This window comes from Gossypium hirsutum, chromosome A10, assembly GCF_007990345.1.
Source record: "Gossypium hirsutum isolate 1008001.06 chromosome A10, Gossypium_hirsutum_v2.1, whole genome shotgun sequence".
NCBI lineage: Eukaryota > Viridiplantae > Streptophyta > Magnoliopsida > Malvales > Malvaceae > Gossypium > Gossypium hirsutum.
The window spans coordinates 100,801,852-100,823,216 of NC_053433.1; the positions used below are offsets into that span (position 1 = coordinate 100,801,852).

The 21,365-nt window shown below is 35.1% G+C and overlaps 4 protein-coding genes across 5 annotated transcripts; 2 read left to right on the forward strand and 2 right to left on the reverse strand.

Moving 5' to 3' along the window:
- The first annotated feature begins 251 nt into the window (after positions 1 to 251).
- Positions 252 to 2,317, forward strand: LOC121208466 (probable N-acetyltransferase HLS1-like). The gene is made up of 3 exons (XM_041079131.1): positions 252 to 437; positions 643 to 776; positions 1,432 to 2,317. The coding sequence occupies exons 1-3, from the start codon at positions 252 to 254 to the stop codon at positions 2,315 to 2,317; spliced, it is 1,206 nt and encodes a 401-aa protein (XP_040935065.1).
- A 990-nt stretch (positions 2,318 to 3,307) lies between these two features.
- Positions 3,308 to 8,996, reverse strand: LOC107896625 (protein high chlorophyll fluorescent 107). Its single transcript, XM_016821827.2, has 8 exons — positions 8,382 to 8,996; positions 8,138 to 8,281; positions 6,937 to 7,242; positions 6,794 to 6,853; positions 6,435 to 6,680; positions 4,439 to 4,549; positions 4,125 to 4,301; positions 3,308 to 3,999 (listed from the first exon to the last, which is right to left on the reverse strand). The coding sequence occupies exons 1-8, from the start codon at positions 8,901 to 8,903 to the stop codon at positions 3,622 to 3,624; spliced, it is 1,944 nt and encodes a 647-aa protein (XP_016677316.2). The 5' UTR covers positions 8,904 to 8,996; the 3' UTR covers positions 3,308 to 3,621.
- A 1,179-nt stretch (positions 8,997 to 10,175) lies between these two features.
- On the forward strand, positions 10,176 to 10,676 carry LOC121208055 (uncharacterized). Its single transcript, XM_041078572.1, has one exon. The coding sequence runs from the start codon at positions 10,176 to 10,178 to the stop codon at positions 10,674 to 10,676; it is 501 nt and encodes a 166-aa protein (XP_040934506.1).
- Positions 10,677 to 16,484: 5,808 nt separating this feature from the next.
- Positions 16,485 to 20,923, reverse strand: LOC107943160 (uncharacterized). Of its 2 annotated transcripts, XM_041079132.1 has the most exons (3): positions 20,388 to 20,923; positions 17,761 to 19,674; positions 16,485 to 17,345 (listed from the first exon to the last, which is right to left on the reverse strand). In XM_041079132.1, the coding sequence occupies exons 2-3, from the start codon at positions 17,908 to 17,910 to the stop codon at positions 16,782 to 16,784; spliced, it is 714 nt and encodes a 237-aa protein (XP_040935066.1). In that variant the 5' UTR covers positions 17,911 to 19,674; positions 20,388 to 20,923; the 3' UTR covers positions 16,485 to 16,781. The 2 variants fall into 2 exon arrangements, 1 of the variants encoding a protein (XP_040935066.1); XR_005903515.1 differs by lacking the exon at positions 20,388 to 20,923.
- Between the last annotated feature and the right edge of the window lie 442 nt (positions 20,924 to 21,365).

Here is a 21,365-nt window from a genome sequence, read left to right on the forward strand (position 1 = left end):
ATTATATGATGCACTAATATATAAGACTATGCATAAAATATAAATCTGTACACAAGAGAGAGAGATGTATGCTATTTGTTCCTAACATATATATTATATAAGAGTACCGCTTAGCAAATATATATATATATTATATACAAGAGTATATAAGACTGAAAGTGAGGTGATAGTGAGTTGCGGCAATTAGCCTATTCAAGAAAGGTACAGTGACTGAAAACTATTATTTTCCCAACTTAGGGTGAAAGACATCAATGGTTGACAGTATAGGAGATCGAGTTTTGGTTAGAGAATTTGATGATGCAAGGGATATTGAAGTGGTGGGGAAGCTTGAGAAGAGCTGTGAGATAGGGTCTAATAATAAGGGGACCTCCATTTTCACAAATAATACGATTGACCCTTTGTGTAGGATTAGGTTCTTTCCCCTTCATCTCCTGCTGGTGAGTGAAAGTCTGATAGTGGTTACTCCTTTCCTATATTACATTAATTGTCAACTTCCAAAACATTCAAACTTTAGCTATCCTATTTTTATAGTCATGAAACCCATTGTCCCCATGAGATCATTGTTGGTGTACAAATATATAACTGATGCAAAGGCAATTGACATATGCATGGACGATTGATGTGCTTGAAAATGGCCTACAGGTAGCTGAGCTGCGAGAAAATAGGGAGATTGTCGGTGTGATTAGAGGCTGCATCAAGCATGTGGGGACTAAATATGGAAGAACAAATGTGAAGTTGGGTTGCATTCTAGGCCTCCGAGTATCCCCAACACATCGGTATATATCATGATTAATTATTCACTCCCAGTCCTTCCCCTTTCCAGTACAATTTCAGTGTAATGTCACTCTGAATTTGTCTTCCAATTACAGTTCTAGGGCAACAATAACCCGTATCATTGTTTAAATCAAAGTATTTAGCTTAAGAAGAGTTGTTTTAAGTACATATTAACTTAGTCTTTTTATATATCTCTCTTTTCCCTTCCCTTTTGCATGCATTGTATCATTGTTTAAATCAAAGTATTTAGCATAGGGAAAGTTGTTTTAAGTACATATTAAGTTAGCCTTTCTATATATCTCTCTTTTTCCTTCGCTTTTGCATGCATTTCAACAGATATTGACATGAAATATAGATTTTAGAGTAGCATGGAATGTTGTTTCTAGCTCAAATTAATGGTAACATTAGATCAAGATCATGCCCAAACTCTTCGGTTTCCATAATTTTTTTACTATTTAAACATTTTGAGACATTAGATTGAACTCATTAGAACTCTCAACGGGATAAAAAGACAAAACCCTAACCATGGACAATACTTGACCTGAATCTTCAACCTTGTTACTTTTTCTCCTAAATGGATTCCAAAAAAAAAAAACCTATATATGGTCTCTTATCAACTAACATAGAGTGTATAATTTCCTTTTGAAACAAATGTAGGAGAATGGGGATCGGATTGAAACTTGTGAGAGCAATGGAAGAATGGTTGATAAACAATGGAGCTCACTACACTTTCCTAGCAACAGAAAAGAACAATGTTGCCTCTAAAAATCTCTTCACTGCCAAATGCAATTATAAAACCTTAAGCTCATTAGCCATATTCGTTCAACCAATTAGTTTTGCAATGGAGCTGGGTATCTCTCAAGATATCAAAGTAGAGAAGTTGAATATAAGGCAAGCTATTTCCTTGTATGATAACAAGCTCAAAGGCAAAGACTTGTATTTCACAGACATTGATGCAATCCTCAAGGAAAACCTTAGCCTTGGGACATGGGTTTTTTATTTCAAACAAGATGAATGGATTGGTTTGCATAGTGAAGATGAGGATGAAGATATTATTAGCACAGTCCCACCTTCTTGTGCCATGTTTAGCATATGGAGCTCTTGTGAAGCTTACAAGATTGATATTAAAAAACCCCATTATCCTCTGAAGCTTTTTCATGAAATTTTAAGCCATGCAAGGGACAAGATCCTCCCTTGTTTAAAGAATATCATTCCAATTTGTGACTACTCAATTGAGAAACCATTTGGTTTCTTGTTCCTTTATGGGATACATGGAGAAGGAGAGAACGTTGGGGAGCTCATGAAATGTGCATGGAGTGTGGCATCGAGATTAGGTGAAGACATTAAGGACTGCAAGATGATAATCACTGAGTTAGGAGTGTCGGATCCGATGATTAAACATGTGCCCCATGCATCATCCAAGTCAAGGATCGATGATCTTTGGTACTTTAAAAAGGTGAATGGCTCCTCCATCAATGATGAGAATGAGCTTGCGATGATGGGAGAACTTGGAAATGTGGTTGTGGATCCCAGAAACTTTTAGGGTTAATTCCTCTCTGAAATATTTGATTATAGGGGTTTATACAAAAGAAGAAGAAAACAAACCCCCTTAATTCCTAGTTATTTTTGTACCTTTTTATATTACTTTAAGCTTCTCATTTGTGTGTTTTTTATTCAATTTTTAAGCAGCAAATTTCTTTGTGTAGCTCAAAAGTCTATCAAACTATTGATTCTTGAGCACCGAAACCCTAGCTATAAATACAAATATATATAATTTACATTTGATATTTTATTAGTTATTAATGGGGAACAATCTCTTAACCTAATGATAAGAGTATTATGTTATATGTACGAAATTTTAAATGTCTCAATTATAAAAAAAATATTAATATCTCATTAAATGTTTTTTTAAATAAAAACATAAATATATTGATAGGTTTAGAATTTTAAAACTTTTAAGGGTTGAAATTAGAATTTTAATCATGTGTTAACTAGTTAATTGATTTAAATTGAGTTCATTTATTGAGTTTAACAGTGAGATACTGTTTTTACCCTTTTGAAAATTAATAACTTAATTTAGCCATCGCACCATAAAATTTCTGGCTTTGGCGTAAAATTTTATATTTCTTTATACTCCCTCCAACAAAAGGTTCATGATAGTTTGAGTTAGCTCATAGAATCAGAAAATGGTGAAATTCTGATTTTGGCCCTCTTGAAAATAAATAGTTTTAGCATAAAATTTCTGATTTTAACCCCTAACAAATTATTTTTATCCGGATCCCAACAAAAAAAATCCCTGACTTTGGCGCTGATAATGCATAGATGGACAGCTGATATGAACAGCTCACTATCCACTATTTGAGTTCATCTTAAGCCCGCCACAAAACTAGGAACCATAACCGAGAGGAACAGCAGACTTGGTACTTTCTGAAACAGGAAAGTATGTCCGGTTCAAAGGACAATTTCATTTTTTTTTTTTAGATTTAATCACTGTTTGATACCCAAAAAGAAATACAAACCTGTAAGGCTCATGTGTTATGATTTATATTGTTGGATTATTTTCTTAATGGAAGGTTTCCTTTTTGCCATAGTAAATGTAGTACAAGATATCATTACACTGCTGCAGTTTGATTAAAAAATATATATATACAAATTTGACACTCTCAAGATTTGGATTTGATGTCTGTCTCAATACTCTACAATTGGTATACAGGTGGGTTCGTAACTTCAGAGCATTTTTTCCAGTTTCATACTGTGTCTAGAAAAGCATCCGTTGTCGCATCCTAGAAAACAAGTATATATTCGAGCATGCATCAGCAGTAGCAGCTGTAAACTTTATATGCTCGGTCAAGGCAAAGTCATGGTGGTTCGATTCTGTGATCTCCACATTCTTCTTGGAGATGTTACTCTCTTAGGAGATGAATTTCCTGAGTTTTCCATCAAAAGGTCCAGCTTAGATGGATCTAATGATAATTTATCTTTGATGAAAGCATTCAAGTCAAATCTGCTTCCGTATCCAATATCATTGCCATCATTTAGTCCCAAAGTAGTAAGGAATGGTTCTTCAGCACCATCTTCAATAGATTCTGCATCTTTCGAAGGCTCTCGTGCCTTGTTGATGAGGCCTTGATCCAAGTTCAGTAGCCTCTTTATGCTGTCAAGCGCTGGATCAATGACATCTAAAAATCCCGTTACCCATGATGCATCGTCCACAACTTCAGTACGCTGTTACAGTCCAATTCAAAGAAAAGAAAATCATTCATAAGTTCTCAACTGCAATTCGGATTTTAACGAACTAAAAAGTAGAAAAAGCATAAGAATTTTCTTGTTTACTTTCCCCAAATACAGACCTGCTGGAAGTAGAGGTTACGGATTTCTTCAGCACGCACAGAATTTCCTTGGTCCTCCTCCAATGCTGCCCATGTCATCCATGTTACATAACTCTGAGAATTTATATTGAGCGACGATCTAAATAACCTTCTAGCTGCAGATAAGTTACCAGCTCTTTGTTCCAAAACACCCCAAGCCTACAACAAATGGCAGTTAAGCTTAAATCTATGCATCAAGCAGGCAGAAGATTATCTAGCATATTTGCAAGGGAGTTTAGGAAATTTGAACTTGGTATCAGTGTGTCCCATGTAATGTATAGACATTGACTTATTACCTGTAAGCATCGAGCAGCACTTTCAGTTGTTGAGTCAATCGAAAGGGCTCGTTGGTACAACTCCCTCGCCGTTGATATATTCCCTTCCTTCCATTCCATCCATCCCCATGCCTGACAAGCTCAAAATATCAGCAGTGAATCAGTTTTGAAGTGGATTGAAAGATAGTCTATCCAAGCTGAAACCAAACAAACCATTATCTAGAATGAATATAAAGATGATTCTATTATGCGCCTTGGCATAGGCTCTAGTCACAGGTCTAGACGAGAAAGAATTCTTGCTTCGTCCTATGGTTACTCAAAAAGCAGATGGTTTCTTGACTGAACCCCCTCTCAAAATAATGTTTCTTTTTTATAGAATAAGTAACTGTCCTAATACAATTACTAACTTAGAGTTTACAAAGAAAATAAAAACCTAAGATAATAGAGAAAATAAGTAAAACTAAAACTCTTAATAAAACCTGATATAATAAATAAATAAAACTAAAACTCGTCTATATCATTACTCCCCTTCTCAGAGTTGAGTTTGTCCTCAAGCTCAAATTCAGAATAAACTTCAGAACTTATCCAAAATCATCTACCTCATCATCATCTTGCTTGCCTTCAACATTTGATACTTCTAACCAAAATAACCTTATACATTTGTGTCCCATGAAATAAGACTCGTCACAATTATAACACAACCCCTTAGCCCTTCTTTCCGTCATTTTTGTCTGTGTCAATCTCTTAATAAATGGTGCAAAAAAACCTATTTTGCCATTGTTCCATGTTGTTTTGTTGTTTGCTCCCCTTCCTTTGCAATGCTCTTAGTTGTTGGAATGATTAAATTGTTGCCAGTGTTTTGGGAAGTTAGCTAGTTCAGGATGGCTCGAGATGATAGTTTGGAAGAGACATTTTGTTTACGTTCCAATGAACCATATTCATTGCAACTCCAAGGTTTTCCGGTTGTTGTATCTCAATATCAATTCTAAGTTCCTCTACCAACCCTAAAATAAAGAGATTTCCTTGTTGTCGAGGTTTAAGATCATCAATCCTAGCAGTGATTGAAATTGGCGTTGATATTCCTTTACAGTCCCAGTTTGTCTCAAGTTGGCAAATTCTCCCAATGGGTTATTACTCATAAGTGACCCAAGCCTTACATGACAACACGCTTTAAAGTGCCCCCAATCAAGATTTGCCTCCTCTTTTTCCATTTGATCAAACCACAATTGTGCCTCTCCTAAAAGATGGAATGAAGCTAAGCCTACTTTCTCTTTTTCATTAGTTTGTTGATTGCCAAAAAAATTTTTGCATCTTTTCAGCCACCCTAAAGGATCTCCAACACCCTCATAAATGAGAAATTCCATCTTAGAGTATCATGACACCATGCACCCGCCGTGTTGCAAGTCTAAATTCTTTTTCCTGCCTCTGCTGCTGCCTTGTTCTTCATTATTTTTCTCTGAATCCCCTTTTATTATCTTTTAGACCGAAACAGATAATATCGTCACCTGCTTCTCCAATACTTGTTGCCTGTAGCCATTTGTTCCATGAAAGCCTCCGGCTTGGCTGTCAAAGTCTTTTCGTCACCCATGACAACTGGCTTTGATACCAAATTGTTATGCGCTTTAGCGTAGGATCTAGTCACAGGTCTAGACAATAAAGAATTCTTGCTTCGACTTATGGTTACTCAAAAGGCAGATTCGTCCTTAACTGAACCCCCTCTCAAAATAACGTTTCTTTTTTATAGAATAATTGCTTATCTCTTTATTTCATATTGGCAGCCTTTTATAGATTGTTAATAGAATTCCTAACATAAAGTTTATGAAGGAAATAAAAACCTAATATTATAGAGAAAATAAGTAAAACTAAAACTCCTATTGCAATAAAAGCATCCATATCAGATTCCCACCAAGATTTAGCAACTAGTAAATCTAAGGGTTGTAAAATCCTATTAGTCTATAAGCTATATGTCCCACACAGGTAGAAAACTAGAATTCAAAGAGCTTAATAGATTTCTTACTATCCACACTGGTTGATGCCTTGGGTCCAGCTCAGAGGCTCTCCTAAACAAAACACGAGCTAGATTTGCCGTTGAGTGTTTGTATTCCAACAAAGCAAGAGACTGAAGTAAAACGGGATCTCTAGGATTGAGTGCATGGCCTATCTTCAAAAGTTTTCTTCCCATGTCGACATTGCCTATATTAGCTTCAAAAACTCCCCAAACATGCCATGCAAACCTGTTCTTGGGGCTTGCTTGGACTGCTTTCTGCAAATTAAATACATATATTTCTATCAGGACAGTAAAATCACAAACTTAGATCAAAGCGACAGAGAGAAACAGTGCATGATTTGCTATTTGGCTTTCATAGAAAGGATTACCTCAAATAGGAGCCTCGCAGCGCGATTGTTTTCCTGTTGTACCTCCAATTGCGCCCATGCCTATATTCAACAAATTTGACCAGACTTAATTAAGGCATATTTACAGTAGAAATAAACCAAGGTCTGCCACACTGAAGACTTACAAGCCAACTGGCACAGCTTTTTGGGTTACACTTGGTGGCCTGGCGGAACAAGTACCGAGCCTGCTCATACCTATTTGCTTTAGCTTCAAGCAATGCAAGGGTTTGATAGACATACTCATTTCCACCGCAAAATTTGAGACCTTTAGCAAGCAGATGCCTTGCTTTCTTCACATTCCCCTGTTTTAGCTCCAGAACTGCCCATCCATGCCAAGCAGCGATGTGTCTTTTGTCAGCAACGGTGGCCGCATCAAAAAGTTCTCTAGCCCTTCTTATATTCCCCATCTTATTCTCCAACACAGCCCAGCACTGTTTGAAGAGTATAAAAATGTTGTCAATTCTACATACGAGGAATAATAATAGAAAACAAAACGGTGGTTCTTTATATCAGTTCAAGGATCTCAGCTCAGTGCTGTATCTATGTTTAACAAAATCATTCCATTTGCTACAAGCCACATAGTAGATTCGTTACATACAAATAAGTAACCATCAACAAGCTTCATCTATGCTTCCATTAGTCAAATCCAACAGGATGAAGTAGTAGAAATTCAACAGTATAAAAATGTTGTCAATTCTACATACGAGGAATAATAATAGAAAACGAAATGGTGGTTCTTTATATCAGTTCAAGGATCTCAGCTCAGTGCTGTACCTATGTTTAACAAAATCATTCCATTTGCTAGAAGCCACATAGTAGATTCGTTACATACAAATAAGTAACCATCAACAAGCTTCATCTATGCTTCCATTAGTCGAATCCAACAGGATGAAGTATTAGAAATTCCAAGTACTCAAATGGATAAAAAAGAATACTTCCAAAACCAAATCGAATAACACATCGATGACAATGACCATCATAATGCCAAAGATTTCATTTCAGATATCGGTAGCATGAACTTGAATTCGAAAAGCACAAACACCAGTAAAATTTGCAAAATTTCAAGTCCCCATCCGCAAGAACCATCTTTCTATCCTCAAATGGACAAAAGTGCAGATTTGCAAAAGCAAGTCCAATAATGCAGTAATGACAATGATCATCACAGTGTTAAAGGTTTCCATTTCAGAACCGGTAGCATGAATTGAACTTGAAAAGCATAAACATCAAAGAATTGAACTCCAGCAATAGGCGCAGAGACAGAAGTGAGTTCATCAGGGTGCGAAACAATGACATTATCAAACAAAAAGGGAAAAGAAAATGCAAAACCTGCCAAATGTAGGGATTTTCTCCTTGGGTAGCTTGGCAACCTCTCTCATATACGGCCCTCGCTTCTGTCCTTTTTGCTTGCTTGCTCAATATCTTCCCCAATGTTACATATGATCTCCCATCTTCAGGCCAATAGTATATACACTACAAGTAAAAATACAAGAAGAAAAAATCCATTAAATAAGCAAACTCAATGAACAATGTAACACTATGAAATTCACTAGAACCAAGTATACCCTTTTACCTTCTCCAGTATCTTTTCAGCTTCTTCATATCGATACTTCCTCGCCAAAACCCTGGCTTTATACAATGACAAGTCCAAGTTCACCGCAAGTGGCTTCTCTAGTGTGCCACCGGACTCGCCTCTTTCGGGTTCGAATAGAGGCATCTTCTTGGCAAACTCTTCGAGGCCAGCATCTATACCCGACGGCTTCGAAATGACGTCATCTCCTTCGGCTTCACCATCTTCACTCCCATCATCATTTTCTTCACCGGAAACATCCATGACTGGGCGTCGAACAACAAGGACCTTCTTGAAAGTGTCTTGCTTGGGTTCTAAAGAGTCTTCCCGGTCGGCTTCTTGGTCGAGGACGGGGAAAGAGGGGGAGTTGTTGGCAGTGCATGGAGGGAGGGAGAGGAATGAAGGAGAGGGAAGGCGAGTTTTGAAGGGAGGGATTGTTTTGGAGGTGGATCTTTTGGGGTTTTGAGAAGGCGAAAAGAGAGGAAAGTTCGGTTTTGGTGAAGAAGATGTAGAGAAGAGACGCATGCTTTTGTTCTTTCTTTTTTTATTTTTGAAGTTTTTTACTTTTCTTTTGGTTTTAATTGATAAAACTGTCTAATTTTCGTGAAGGAGATTTGCTAGGCGCGCACTGGAGAAGAAGAGACTACCTCTAATTACCAATATGCCCTTCTGCAACTTAGTAGCTAATCAAGTTGATTTTATTTGTATTTGATATGTTTTAAATATTTATTATTTTTATTTCAGAATAAAAAAATAAAAAAGAATCAGAAAAACATTTCCTTTTGGAAATTTATTCTAAATTTTACGTTTATGTGTTTGAAAATTTATCATAGAGAACACTAAAAATCAATTCTGAAATTTGCTGGGATGTAGGGTGTTTACGTAATTTCAGGTTTCAACATGGCTGGTCTGAGAAAAAGCCACGTAGCTCGCTCTATTCAGATGCTCATCTCACTCTCTTCTATTACAGATCTTAGATGGAGGCCTGCCATTGGCTTAACAGTAACGTCAATATCTTCAACAGCAGAAATATAATATATCCTTCTTACCTCAAATTATCTATGAAAAATATTATTTTTTAATATATATATATCATTTTTTTTTAGTCCAAACTAAATTTATGCAAGTAAAATTATTTTGGTATTTAAACTTTGGTGCCTTGATGGGAAAGTTTTTAACCTTCCTAATGAAATACCGGACATGGATATTATTTATTTAATTTTTATTTTTAAATGTTAATTAAGTAGAAATGACTATTTTTTCATCCCATTGAATTAAAAAATTTCATATTTTTTTAGAATAATATATCATATGTTATGAAATATTTATGTGGATGTTATTATTAACCCCATAAATTATAAAACTCTTTGTATATCCCATAAGTTATGAGATTTTTCCTATACTCCATTAATATGGGAGATAAAAGGTCATGACCTTTTACATGCCCTATAATAATTAGAGAGTTACTTTTAACCCCTATATATATGGGGCTCATGTACTCATAAAAAATATATAAAAAAGAAGATACACTCTCTCTTGTACATTCTCTCTACACTCTTTCTTCTATCACATTTTAGTTTATTCTTTTTTTATTATTTCACAACACGTTATCAGCACGAGTCTCTAATACAAGAAATCAAGGCCAACAAATTTTTCTTTAAAGATTGTCGAAGGACGCTTAGGTGAAGTAAGGGTAACAAGTTGATTTATTTCATTTGCATATGTGTTATTTCATTTGCATATTAACATGCTTTATTTTACATTATTGACTTGTATATTTTGTCTTATAGTTTTATAATGTCAAATCTTACAAAACTCGAATTTGTGGCTCTGGACATCACTGGAAATAACTATTTATCATGGGTACTAGATGCTGAAATTCACTTAGATGCAAAGGGTCTTGGTGAGACTATTAAGGGGGGAAATGAAGAAAGTACACAAGATAAGGCCAAGGCCATGATTTTCCTTCGCCATCACCTCCATGAAGGTCTAAAGACCGAATATTTGACTGTTAAGGACCCTCAAGTTCTTTGGGTCAATTTAAAGGAAAGATATGACCACCAGAAAACTGTGATTTTGCCTAAAGCTCGTTATGAGTGGCTGATTTTAAGATTGCAAGACTTTAAGTCTGTTAGTGATTATAACTCGGCCATGTTCAAAACCACTTCACAATTGAATTTATGTGGAGAGAAGATTACTGATGCAGATATGTTAGAAAAAACATACTCAACTTTCCATGCAAATAATGTTGTTGTACAGATACAATATCGTGAAAAAAGGCTTCCAGAAATATTCTAAATTAATTTCTTGTCTCCTAGTGGCGGAGCAAAACAACGAGTCGCTAATGAAAAACCATGAATTACGCCCAACTGGCTCTGCTCCATTCCCTAAAGTGAATGTGAGTTTACACAATAGGTAAGAATTAAAAGAAACACACCATGCAAATAGTAGTGTGCGTGGCCGTGGTCGTGGCCGAGGGCGTGGCCGCAGACATAGATATGGATATGGTCGAGGTGGTCGTTTTAAAAATTCACATTCCTACCAGAAGTGGGATCGAAAAAATGGTAACATGGAAGAGAAAGAAAAAGGTGAAAATGTGACTAATGTATGCTATCGTTGTGGAGGAAAAGGACATTGGTCTCGTGTGTGTCGCACACAAAAGCATCTAGTTGATCTTTATCAGCAGTCCATAAAACAGAAGGGAAAGAAAGTAGAAACCAATCTTGTGTATAAAGATGACGAAGGTGATTTTGACGATGGCAATGCAACCCACTTAGAAGTGGTTGATTTTCTTTCTACCCCTAAAGGAAATTATTAAGGCCACAAATTTCGATAAATAATAAAATAAACCTCTACTACTCTATGTTTCATTTAGCAACTTTAATAATGATGTTATGACCTTTACTAGTGCTATGTTTTATGTGATAATTTTGTTTTATAGACCTTTTAGTAATTTGAACTTTGAATACCTGTTTTCACCATTATGTGTGACATTTTGTGGTTGTTTTGTTTCTTTGAAGAACATTATCTTGCAAAGGCAATCAGCTATGAATGGTGAAAATATATGTCTAGCAGACAGTGCAACTACTCACACCATATTGAAAGACAAGAGATATTTTTCTCATTTAATAATGAAAGAAGAAAGTGTGAGCACTATATCTGGTAGTACAACTATTATAGAAGGCTCCGGAAGAGCAATTATTTTATTACCAAGGGGAACAAAAATTGAAATTATTAATGTATTATACTCCCCTAAGTCTCAAAGAAATTTATTGAGTTTTAAAGATATTAGCCAAAATGGATATCATATTGAGACTTTAAACAAAGGAAATTGTGAATTCCTTCAAATTACGAGTATTGCTCAAGGCAATAAACAAATTGTTGAAAAATTGCCTGCATTCTTTACTGGTTTGTACTACACAAAGATCAGTTTTATAGAAACACATGCTATAGTAAACCAGAAGTTTACTAATGACTTTGTTCTTTGGCATGACCGGTTAGGCCATCCCGGTTCAATAATGATGCGAAAAATAATTGAAAATTCATGTGGACATTCATTGAAGAGCCAGCAGATTCTTCAAAACATTACATGTGCTGCATGTTCACTGGGGAAATTAATAATCCGACCATCACCAGCTAAGATAAATAACGAACCACTTACTTTTCTTGAGCGAATTCAAGGGGATATATGTGGGCCTATACATCCCCCATGTGGACCATTTAGGTACTTTATGGTTTTAATCGATGCATCGAGTAGATGGTCTCATGTATCTTTGTTATCAACTCGCAACCTAGCGTTTGCAAGATTGCTGGCTCAATTGATTCGATTACGAGCCCATTTGCCAGATTTTCCTATTAAGACCATCCGTCTTGATAATGCTGGTGTTTTACTTCTCAGTCTTTTAATAACTATTGTATGTCCATTGGAATAAGTGTTGAACATCCTGTAGCTCATGTTCACACACAAAATGATCTAGCAGAATCTTTAATAAAACGACTTCAATTGATAGCAAGGCCATTACTTATGAAGTCAAAACTCCCAATCACTGCTTGGGGGCATGCAATTTTACATGCAGCTGCATTAATTCGCATCAGGCCAACAAGTTATCATAAAGTCTCCCCCTTACAAATAGTTCATGGTCAGGAACCAAATATTTCCCATCTAAGAACATTTGGATGTGCCGTATATGTTCAAATTGCTCCACCACATAGAACTAAGATGGGACCTCAAAGAAGGTTGGGTATATATGTTGGATTTGAATCCTTATCCATAATTAAATATTTAGAACCATCTACAGGGAATCTATTTACGGCTCGTTTTGCAGATTGTCATTTTGACGAGTCAATTTTTCCAACATTAGGAGGAGAAATCAAACAGCTGGATAAGAAAATTAGTTGGAAAGAGTTGTCATTAGCTCATCTTAATCCTCGAACTAAGCAATGTGATTTAGAAGTTCAAAAGATTATTCATTTACAAAGTTTAGCTAATGAATTGCCAGACACATTTTCTGACCCAAAGAAAGTGACTAAGTCATATATACCAGCTGTGAATGCTCCAATAAAACTTGATGTCCCAGAAGGAAAAAAATCTAGTTGCTACTGAATCTAATACACGCCTGAAGCGTGGTAGACCAATTGGTTCCAAAGATAAGAATCTTCGAAAAAAAGAAAGAAGCAAAGATTAATGATGGCGAAATCAAAGAAAAAATTATTATACCGGGATCTCCTGAAGAGACTATAGATATGACTGGAAGAATAGTTTCAGAAGAAAATCAGGTACCTAACAATGAAGAGATCTCTATTGATTATGTCATGTCCGGTATAAAATGGAACCGAAATCAAATCGACGTCGATGATATTTTTGCATGCAATGTAGCACTAGATGTTATAAATAATAAAGAGGATTATGAACCAAAATCGATTGAGGAATGTAAACAAAGAGATGATTGGCCAAAATGAAAAGAAGCAATTGAAAATGAATTGAAATTGCTAGCGAAAAGAGAAGTGTTTGGACCTGTAGTCCGTATACCTACAGGTGTGAAACCAGTGGGATACAAATGGGTTTTTGTGCGTAAAAGAAATGAAAAGAGTGAAATTGTAAGGTATAAAGCACGTTTAGTTGCACAAGGATTCTCACAAAGACCTGAAATTGATTATGAGGAGATATATTCTCCTGTGGTGGATGCAACTACATTTAGATTTTTGATAAGTCTGGCTATAAGAGAAGGGCTTGATTTACGCCAAATGGATGTAATAATAGCTTATTTGTATGGCCCACTGGATACTAACATTTATATGAAACTCCCTGAAGGATTTAAACTGCCTAAAGCAGTGAGTTCAGGTTCTAGAGAACATTATTCGATCAAATTGCACAAATCCCTTAATGGATTGAAACAATCCGGATGTATGTGGTATAATCGCCTAAGCGAGTATTTGTTGAAAGAAGGATACAAGAATGATCCAATTTGCCCATGCATTTTCATTAAGAAGTTTGGATCTGGATATGTAATTATTGCAGTATATGTTGATGATTTGAATATCATTGGAACTCCTGAAGAGATCCAAAAGACTGTTGAGTACTTGAAGAAAGAATTTGAAATGAAAGACTTTGGAAGAACGAAATTTTGTTTGGGGTTACAAATTGAGCACCTAAAAGAAGGAATCCTTGTGCATCAATCAATGTATATTGAAAAGGTGCTAAAGAGATTTTATATGGATAAGGCACATCCAATAACTACCCCGATGGTTGTAAAATCACTTGATCCAAGTAAAGACCATTTCCGTCCTCGGGAAGATAGTGAAGATTTTCTTGGTCCTGAAATGTCATACCTCAGTGCAATTGGGGCATTAATGTATCTTGCTAGCCATACTCGACCTAATATATCTTTTTCTGTAAATTTGCTAGTAAGATTTAGCTCATGTCCAACTCGGAGACATTAGACTAGAGTAAAACAGATATTTCGTTATCTCCAAGGCACAAAGAATATGGGTCTATTTTTCCCTAATAAATCCAAGACAGAGTTGATTGGTTTTGCAGATGCAGGATTTATGTCAGACCCTCATAATGGAAAATCACAACTAGATATGTTTTTACATATGGAGGTACTGCAATCTCTTGGCGCTCAATGAAGCAAACAATTGCAGCAACCTCGTCTAATCATGCAGAAATCTTAGCAATCCATGAAGCAAGTCGTGAATGTGTATGGCTAAGATCTATGATCCAGCATATAAGGAATAATTGTGGTTTATCATCTGGAAAGGAAGCTACAACTATCTTGTTTGAAGACAACACAGCATGCATTGATCAGCTCGATAGTGGATATATCAAAGCTGACAGAACAAAACACATTGCACCAAAATCCTTCTTCACTCATGACCTCCAGAAGATTAAGGAGATAAAAGTTAAGCAGATTAGTTCAAGTGAGAATTTAGCAGATTTATTCACTAAGGCGTTTCCTACATCAGTGTTTCAGAAGCTTGTTTACTATATTGGAATGCGTCACCTTCAAGATCTCAAGTGATGTAGCCATTAGGGGGAGTTAATACGCGCTGTACTCTTTTTCCCTTAACCTTGGTTTTATCCCACTGGGTTTTCCAGGTAAGGTTTTTAATGAGGCAGCATATCAAGCGTATAATTATGTACTCTTTTTCCTTCACTAAGTTTTTGTCCTACTGAGTTTTTCTTAGTAAGGTTTTAACGAGGCATAATTAGATAATGAACATCCAAGGGGAGTGTTATGAAATATTTATGTGGATGTCATTATCAACCCCATAAGTTATAAAACTCTTTCTATACCCCATAAGTTATGAGATTTTTCCTATACCCCATTAATATGGGAGATAAAAGGTCATGACCCTTTACATGCCCTATAATAATTAGAGAGTTACTTTTAACCCCTATATATATATATGGGGTTCATGTACTCATAAAAAATATATAAAAAAGAAGATACACTCTCTCTTCTACATTCTCTCTACACTCTTTCTTCTATCACATTTTAGTTTATTCTTTCTTTATTATTTCACAACACCATAGAATTATTCTTTAACTTAACCCATTTACTTTTTATAACCAGAATAGTTTTATAAGATAATTCAATAAATTAATTAAGCACTTAATTAAAACAAATAAAAATAATTAATTAATTAAATCTTTAAATTGCGTATATTTATAAAAGTCTTTAATTCCGTTGACTAATTTGGCATCTAAAATTAAGAATTGATAATGTGGCAAGTGATTTGATATTGATGATGTTGCTTATTATAGATTTTTTAAGTTTTTTATTTTTTTAATTACCTTGTATTATGTGCATGCAACTTTTTAGTAATTATATAATTTTACATAAATTTGATATTTAGAAAAATAAAATATTTTTCAATTTTTTATAACTTATAGTTTTTAAAATTATAAAAAAAGTTATATATTTTTTTATATTTTAGGGTTTAGAATAAAAGTTTAAAAAAATCAAAAATTTAAAATTTAAAATTTCTAGTTTAGAAATTTTTATAAAATATCATTTTTTAAAATTATAAAAATATATATAAAGTTATTAATAAATATGTATAAATGAATATTTACATACCTTTGTCCAAGTTGAATAAAAAAAATCTTTAAAAACCTATAATATGTTACACAATCGATTTGCATAATTTATAATGTTAGCACGAAATTAAATGGTATCAAGAAGAAGTGTAGAAATTGAGAGTAGATGAATTGAATATTGTTTTCAATTATGAATTATTTTATAGGAATACTTTTTTATTATATCAAGTCTTTCTAACTCTATAAAAGTCGGATTCTTCTAAATGAACTCAAAATTAATAAAGTTGGATTTAGTAATAATAAAAAATAGCAAATTTTGTTATTTGAGACTCCAAGTTTACATTGAAATTTGTTTATTTGATTATTCGATTATTCAATGCTTTCTTACATAGGCATGTGTTCCCTTATAGACACAAATAGAAGCCATTTCCAGTAAAACAGATTTAATCAAATCAAATAAATATACCCAATAGTTGAATATGAATCAAATCTTCTAAACCATGATTAACCAAAGCCTTTAGACTGGATAAAAATGCCATAAATGTAACATTGTCAGCAATGAATAAGCTTAAACCTTGAAAACATTAATACTTTCATCATGAGCATAAAAAAATCATATGCAGTTTGCCAAGATGAAGAACTGGAACAAGAACAAAAAAAAATAAAATTCACCCACTGTAATTTTTGAAGTCAATATTATTTTATACGGAAGAGACATGATGATTGTGATGTTTAAAGGCATGTACCACGGCAGCCGTTACTTGCCCCTTCAGAACGGAGAATGAAAATCCTGCTTCACCTGAAACCTGAGGAGACCATATCATCTTCAGTAAGATGGCATGAAGTAAACTATAGAAAAGCTAACTTACACCCCACTGCCTCTTTCTAGCAGGCCTCTGTCGCTTTGTTTCATTAGTCTGGACAACCAGTTCAACTTGGGGAGCAGAGATCTTGTCCTGTTCCCGTTTTATTGTGATTGGATCCCTAAACCGTTCCCTTCTTTTCTCCATCTTTGCTAGTGTCTCCAGTATCCGTTTGTTCTCATATTCACCTACAGCTCCATTCTTATCAGAAGCACTATCCATGAGCAATGTTCTCATCTTCGCCTTCCCCCTTTGCATCATAGTCTCAGAAGCATTTTCCTTTTCCGGGTTAATATCTTCAACACTTTGCTCTTCGTGTATGATCTGACCCTCCTCGATATCCGAATCTTTGTTACACTCTGTAACTGAGAACTTACCAAACTGTTTCTCATTGTTATTTCTTCGGCCATTCGTATTACAGTTGTCTTTATTAGCTGCTTTGCTTCCATAAGAGTCATGAAATTCCATATCAGCTTTCCCCTCCGTAAGATATTCTGAGCCCATCTTTACGACCCTTGCTTTGCTCACTAAGCTTCTACTATCTGAGTGTCTTCCAGAAGACTGCAGAAGGTATTATCATACGGAAATGTCACAGACTATAATTGACCATGCTCTAGATAATTTACCAGATTTATATATATGGTCAGATGAAATGACAAATCAGATGTTTATGCATGGTACTCAATAACAAAAATCTAGGAAGAAGTCAATATCAATCATGAATAGCCTATGAACGTAACCATGCAAGTAGTGCACATGGAAGTAAAAATGCAAAGAGAAAAGTAAAATTAAAAGAATACGAACTGTCAAATTGTCTGCAAATAGTGACAAATCATTTTTGTCAAATTCACAAAAATTTAAATTAAAAAAATCAAGTAATTAAACTGACATGAACAAATAGAACACAAATAGAACACTCATATATACAAGTACAAATGATACAAGATTTCCTTGACCTTGGTTTCCCCAGCTTTACCTTTCTTTCCCCAACAATCAAGTCAACAGGGTCCCTGTCCTTCAGGACCTCCTGCTCATTCTCACCTCTATACCTAATAAAAGATTTTCTTTTAACACAGTTGGCATTACTTCCTTCACTTATCATTTCATATCCATGATGCTCTAACATTGAATCATCATTAAACACCTCATCCTGGTGTGACCCATGCGTAGCATGAATTGAATCATGCTTAGAAGTTTTTCACAAGAAAAAGACACCCCTTGAGCAAACAATCTATCATTTACAAGTAATTTATCCTCTCTCCAGTGTAGTACTCTAGATCGCTTACTACGACCTCTTCCCTGTGACTGAACTTCATTATCCTTTTGCAAATTATTGTCATCAGTATAATTGTAGGAACTAAACCAAGTACTGTCTCGGTCTTCCTCATTACATACTATTCTCTGATGTTTATGGCATCTTTCAATTAGAGAGTCAGATGCCTCATTTCTGGGTAATACAGTATTAAACCATCTTCTTCCATTACGTGCTGACAGTTCAATGTCAATTGCCAATTCCAGAGATCTGCTATATGCATGTCTCTGACGCTCATCTTCACTTTCAACGGTCCCTGATCTATTCAAATGGAAAAGGGCAGCATCAACAAATCTACCTTCTCTGCCAGAAACTTTGACTTCTCTCCTGATGGGTGGTATGCATCTCTCATATGATTTAACCAAACCCCTTTCACAGCGTGTGAATGAAATAGATGAGTCATACTTTTGTTTTAACCACTCATCTTCATGCTTATAATCTAAGGGATGATCACCATGATCAGTTTTCTTCCTAAGTTGGAGTTTTTCACTTCCCCTTCTCCATTGAATATCTCTTTCTGTTGACGCAGAGGAATACCTTGAGGCTAAACTCCCAGATTCTCCGCAAGTGTGAGGAACCAAAATCTTCTGAGCAGGACGTCTTTGTCCATGATACCAAAACCCTTCCATGTCATCTTCTTTAGCTACGCCAGCTCGTCTTTCATGATAAAACTCCTTCTCATTCCAGTTTCTTCTAACAAAGTGATAGCGCAGATGAGCTTTTCTGCTGAGAGCCCAAAGATGGCTGTCAGTAAACCTTTTACTGCGGTTAACACAAGGTTCTTTCTCCCTGTAATACGAGGAAGTTTCTTTATCATGATAAACATGATCTTTCAATCTTTCCTTCCGTCTGCCACAGTAAACAGATGAGTAATCTTTATAACAGAGTTCCCTCGCATTTGATAAAGGGGAAGCTTCATAGCAGTTTTCAGGGTATATCTTCTGGTCAATAATACCGTGAGGTCTACCACGGTGATGCTTCCATTCTTCCTCAGTGAGATTTCCATCTCTTCAGTATCTTTTCCAATCACCCTCTGCATCTGATATTGGATAAGGGTCATACTCATCATCACTTTCAACCACGACCCTCTGTTTCAAGGAATGCTGGTGTCTCCAACTCTCATGCTTTCGCTTGTCTCTCATGGGAGTTGTATGTTCCAAAAAACCTTCTCCATCATTTAATTTCATTTTGGGGCCATCACTTCTGGAACTCTTATGATCAAGTGACTTCTGTAATCCAGTGCCGTAACCTGGTTCTTTCCTTCTTAATGGACTTCGGATTTCAATGGAAGCAGCATCGACACTATCTTCAGGATCGCTTCCAGAAAAGGAAAGTGTAGGGCTAAAATGACTTCGATTGTCAAGTGATGGTTCTGTCTCAGTAACGTAAGTATGTGAATGGTGAGTATTTCTGCAGGCTGCTTCATTTTCCTTATTTTTGGTTACCACTGCTTCAGCAGTTCCTTCTGAAATGTGAACTTCCATATTTTGATGGCAACCCCCATTCATATCAGAGACATAGGCCTTGCCATGATCACTGGTCTCTAGTGAAGTTTGATTAGATGCCGGCTGCAAAGACCTAATCAGATTTTTTTAAAAAAATTAGGCTGTCAGTGGTTTATAATAATAATAACAATAAAGAAAAGCTTACTAAAATAATCACTAAAATATGGTACAACTATGCAGCCATCAGAAGCTGATACAAGCAGACAAAGCTTAAAATGCCAGATGTAAACATACTAGATATGTCAAGTGCCAACAGTAAATCTTGTTTTCAAGTTTTAAACAAGTACTAGTCTCCTTTTTAGTTTTTATGGAATCCCTCGTTTTCTTCCTTCTTTTGGGAGGCAGAGAAACCCTTTAACACTAGCAATGGTTTCATGGTAGCAACCTTGTTTTGGCTGTAAACATCGTCTTCCCGGTCACCTCTTCTCGACTTAGAAGAAAATGACAACACACCAGTATGTCCATTAACCCTTATATTACTTGGAAATGATGATCCATGAGGTCTCACATACTACGATATAAAAACTCAAATCATGAATTAACACAAATCTAGAAAAAAAAAAGTATACACTCCTTTGATACAATAAAGATCAAAATTAAGAGCACAAATGGTTGTAATTTACATCAAGGAAAGAAATGTTCATTTTCTCCATTAAAAAAAAAGCTAAAACAATACTAACATATACAAAAACGAAACGAAACGAAACGAAACATAAATAAATAAAACTATGCTACTTTAAGTACAATACATTAGCAAAAAAAAGTTACATTGAAGAGAGAATTAACCTCAATTTTAGCTCCAGTCCCTCTTTCTACACCATTCCCTCTAAATTTCAGCTCCGACCCATCACTAAACGGTTCCATTCGCCTTGAAATATTATCCGACCCGGTTCCATCTACACCAAAATCACCATTTTCGTTCTCCTCGTAGCTACCACCGTGACTCCTAGCACCGGTGACCGAAAACTTATCGCAATCATCATCATTCAACACAATGTTCAAATCGTCCTCGCTGTCACTATCTTCCGTAACTGAACCGGCGATGAACTTATTATGCACCTCGGTGCTTTTGAAGCCATTGCCAGGGTTATTCTCCTGTGGTTCGCCAACAGCGGAGCTAGCTTGGACTTCAACATCAGCATACAAATCACCAAAATCATCATCAATCGACTGCACTTTTCTTTTACTTTCCACTATTTGTGTACAAATTAGTCGAACGTCATAGTCATAGGTTACAAATATTTCGATTACGTTAAATTCATTTTCGTTCCTGAAAAATGATAAGAAAAACCGTAGTGCAAAGAAGGTAAAGAAACCCTATAGGATCTAAAACCCTGCAAAAGCCCTTAATGCCTATTGAAGTTTAGCCCATAGACTATTATTTGAGATTTATTGGGCTAAGTTTGATGCAAAATTTAACCAATTTGTTAAAAAGTGTTTTTAGACTTCAAATATTTATGTTAAATATAATATAGTAAAATAATAATATGTATTTAAATAATATTTATTCTTTTAATATTATGATATTTTAATAAAAATATTAAAAATAATTTATTGTAACTTATTGTTAATATTTTAATATAAAATAAACTTTAAATATTTGTCAAGTAATTAATGTTAATTATATATAAATTTTAATTTGAATATACGAATTATTTTTTAAATAATCATTACAAATTCAAACATATAATATTATATCTTTGAAATAAATTTCAATAAAGCGTAAATATATATGGAGATACCTAAATTTGACAATTTATACTA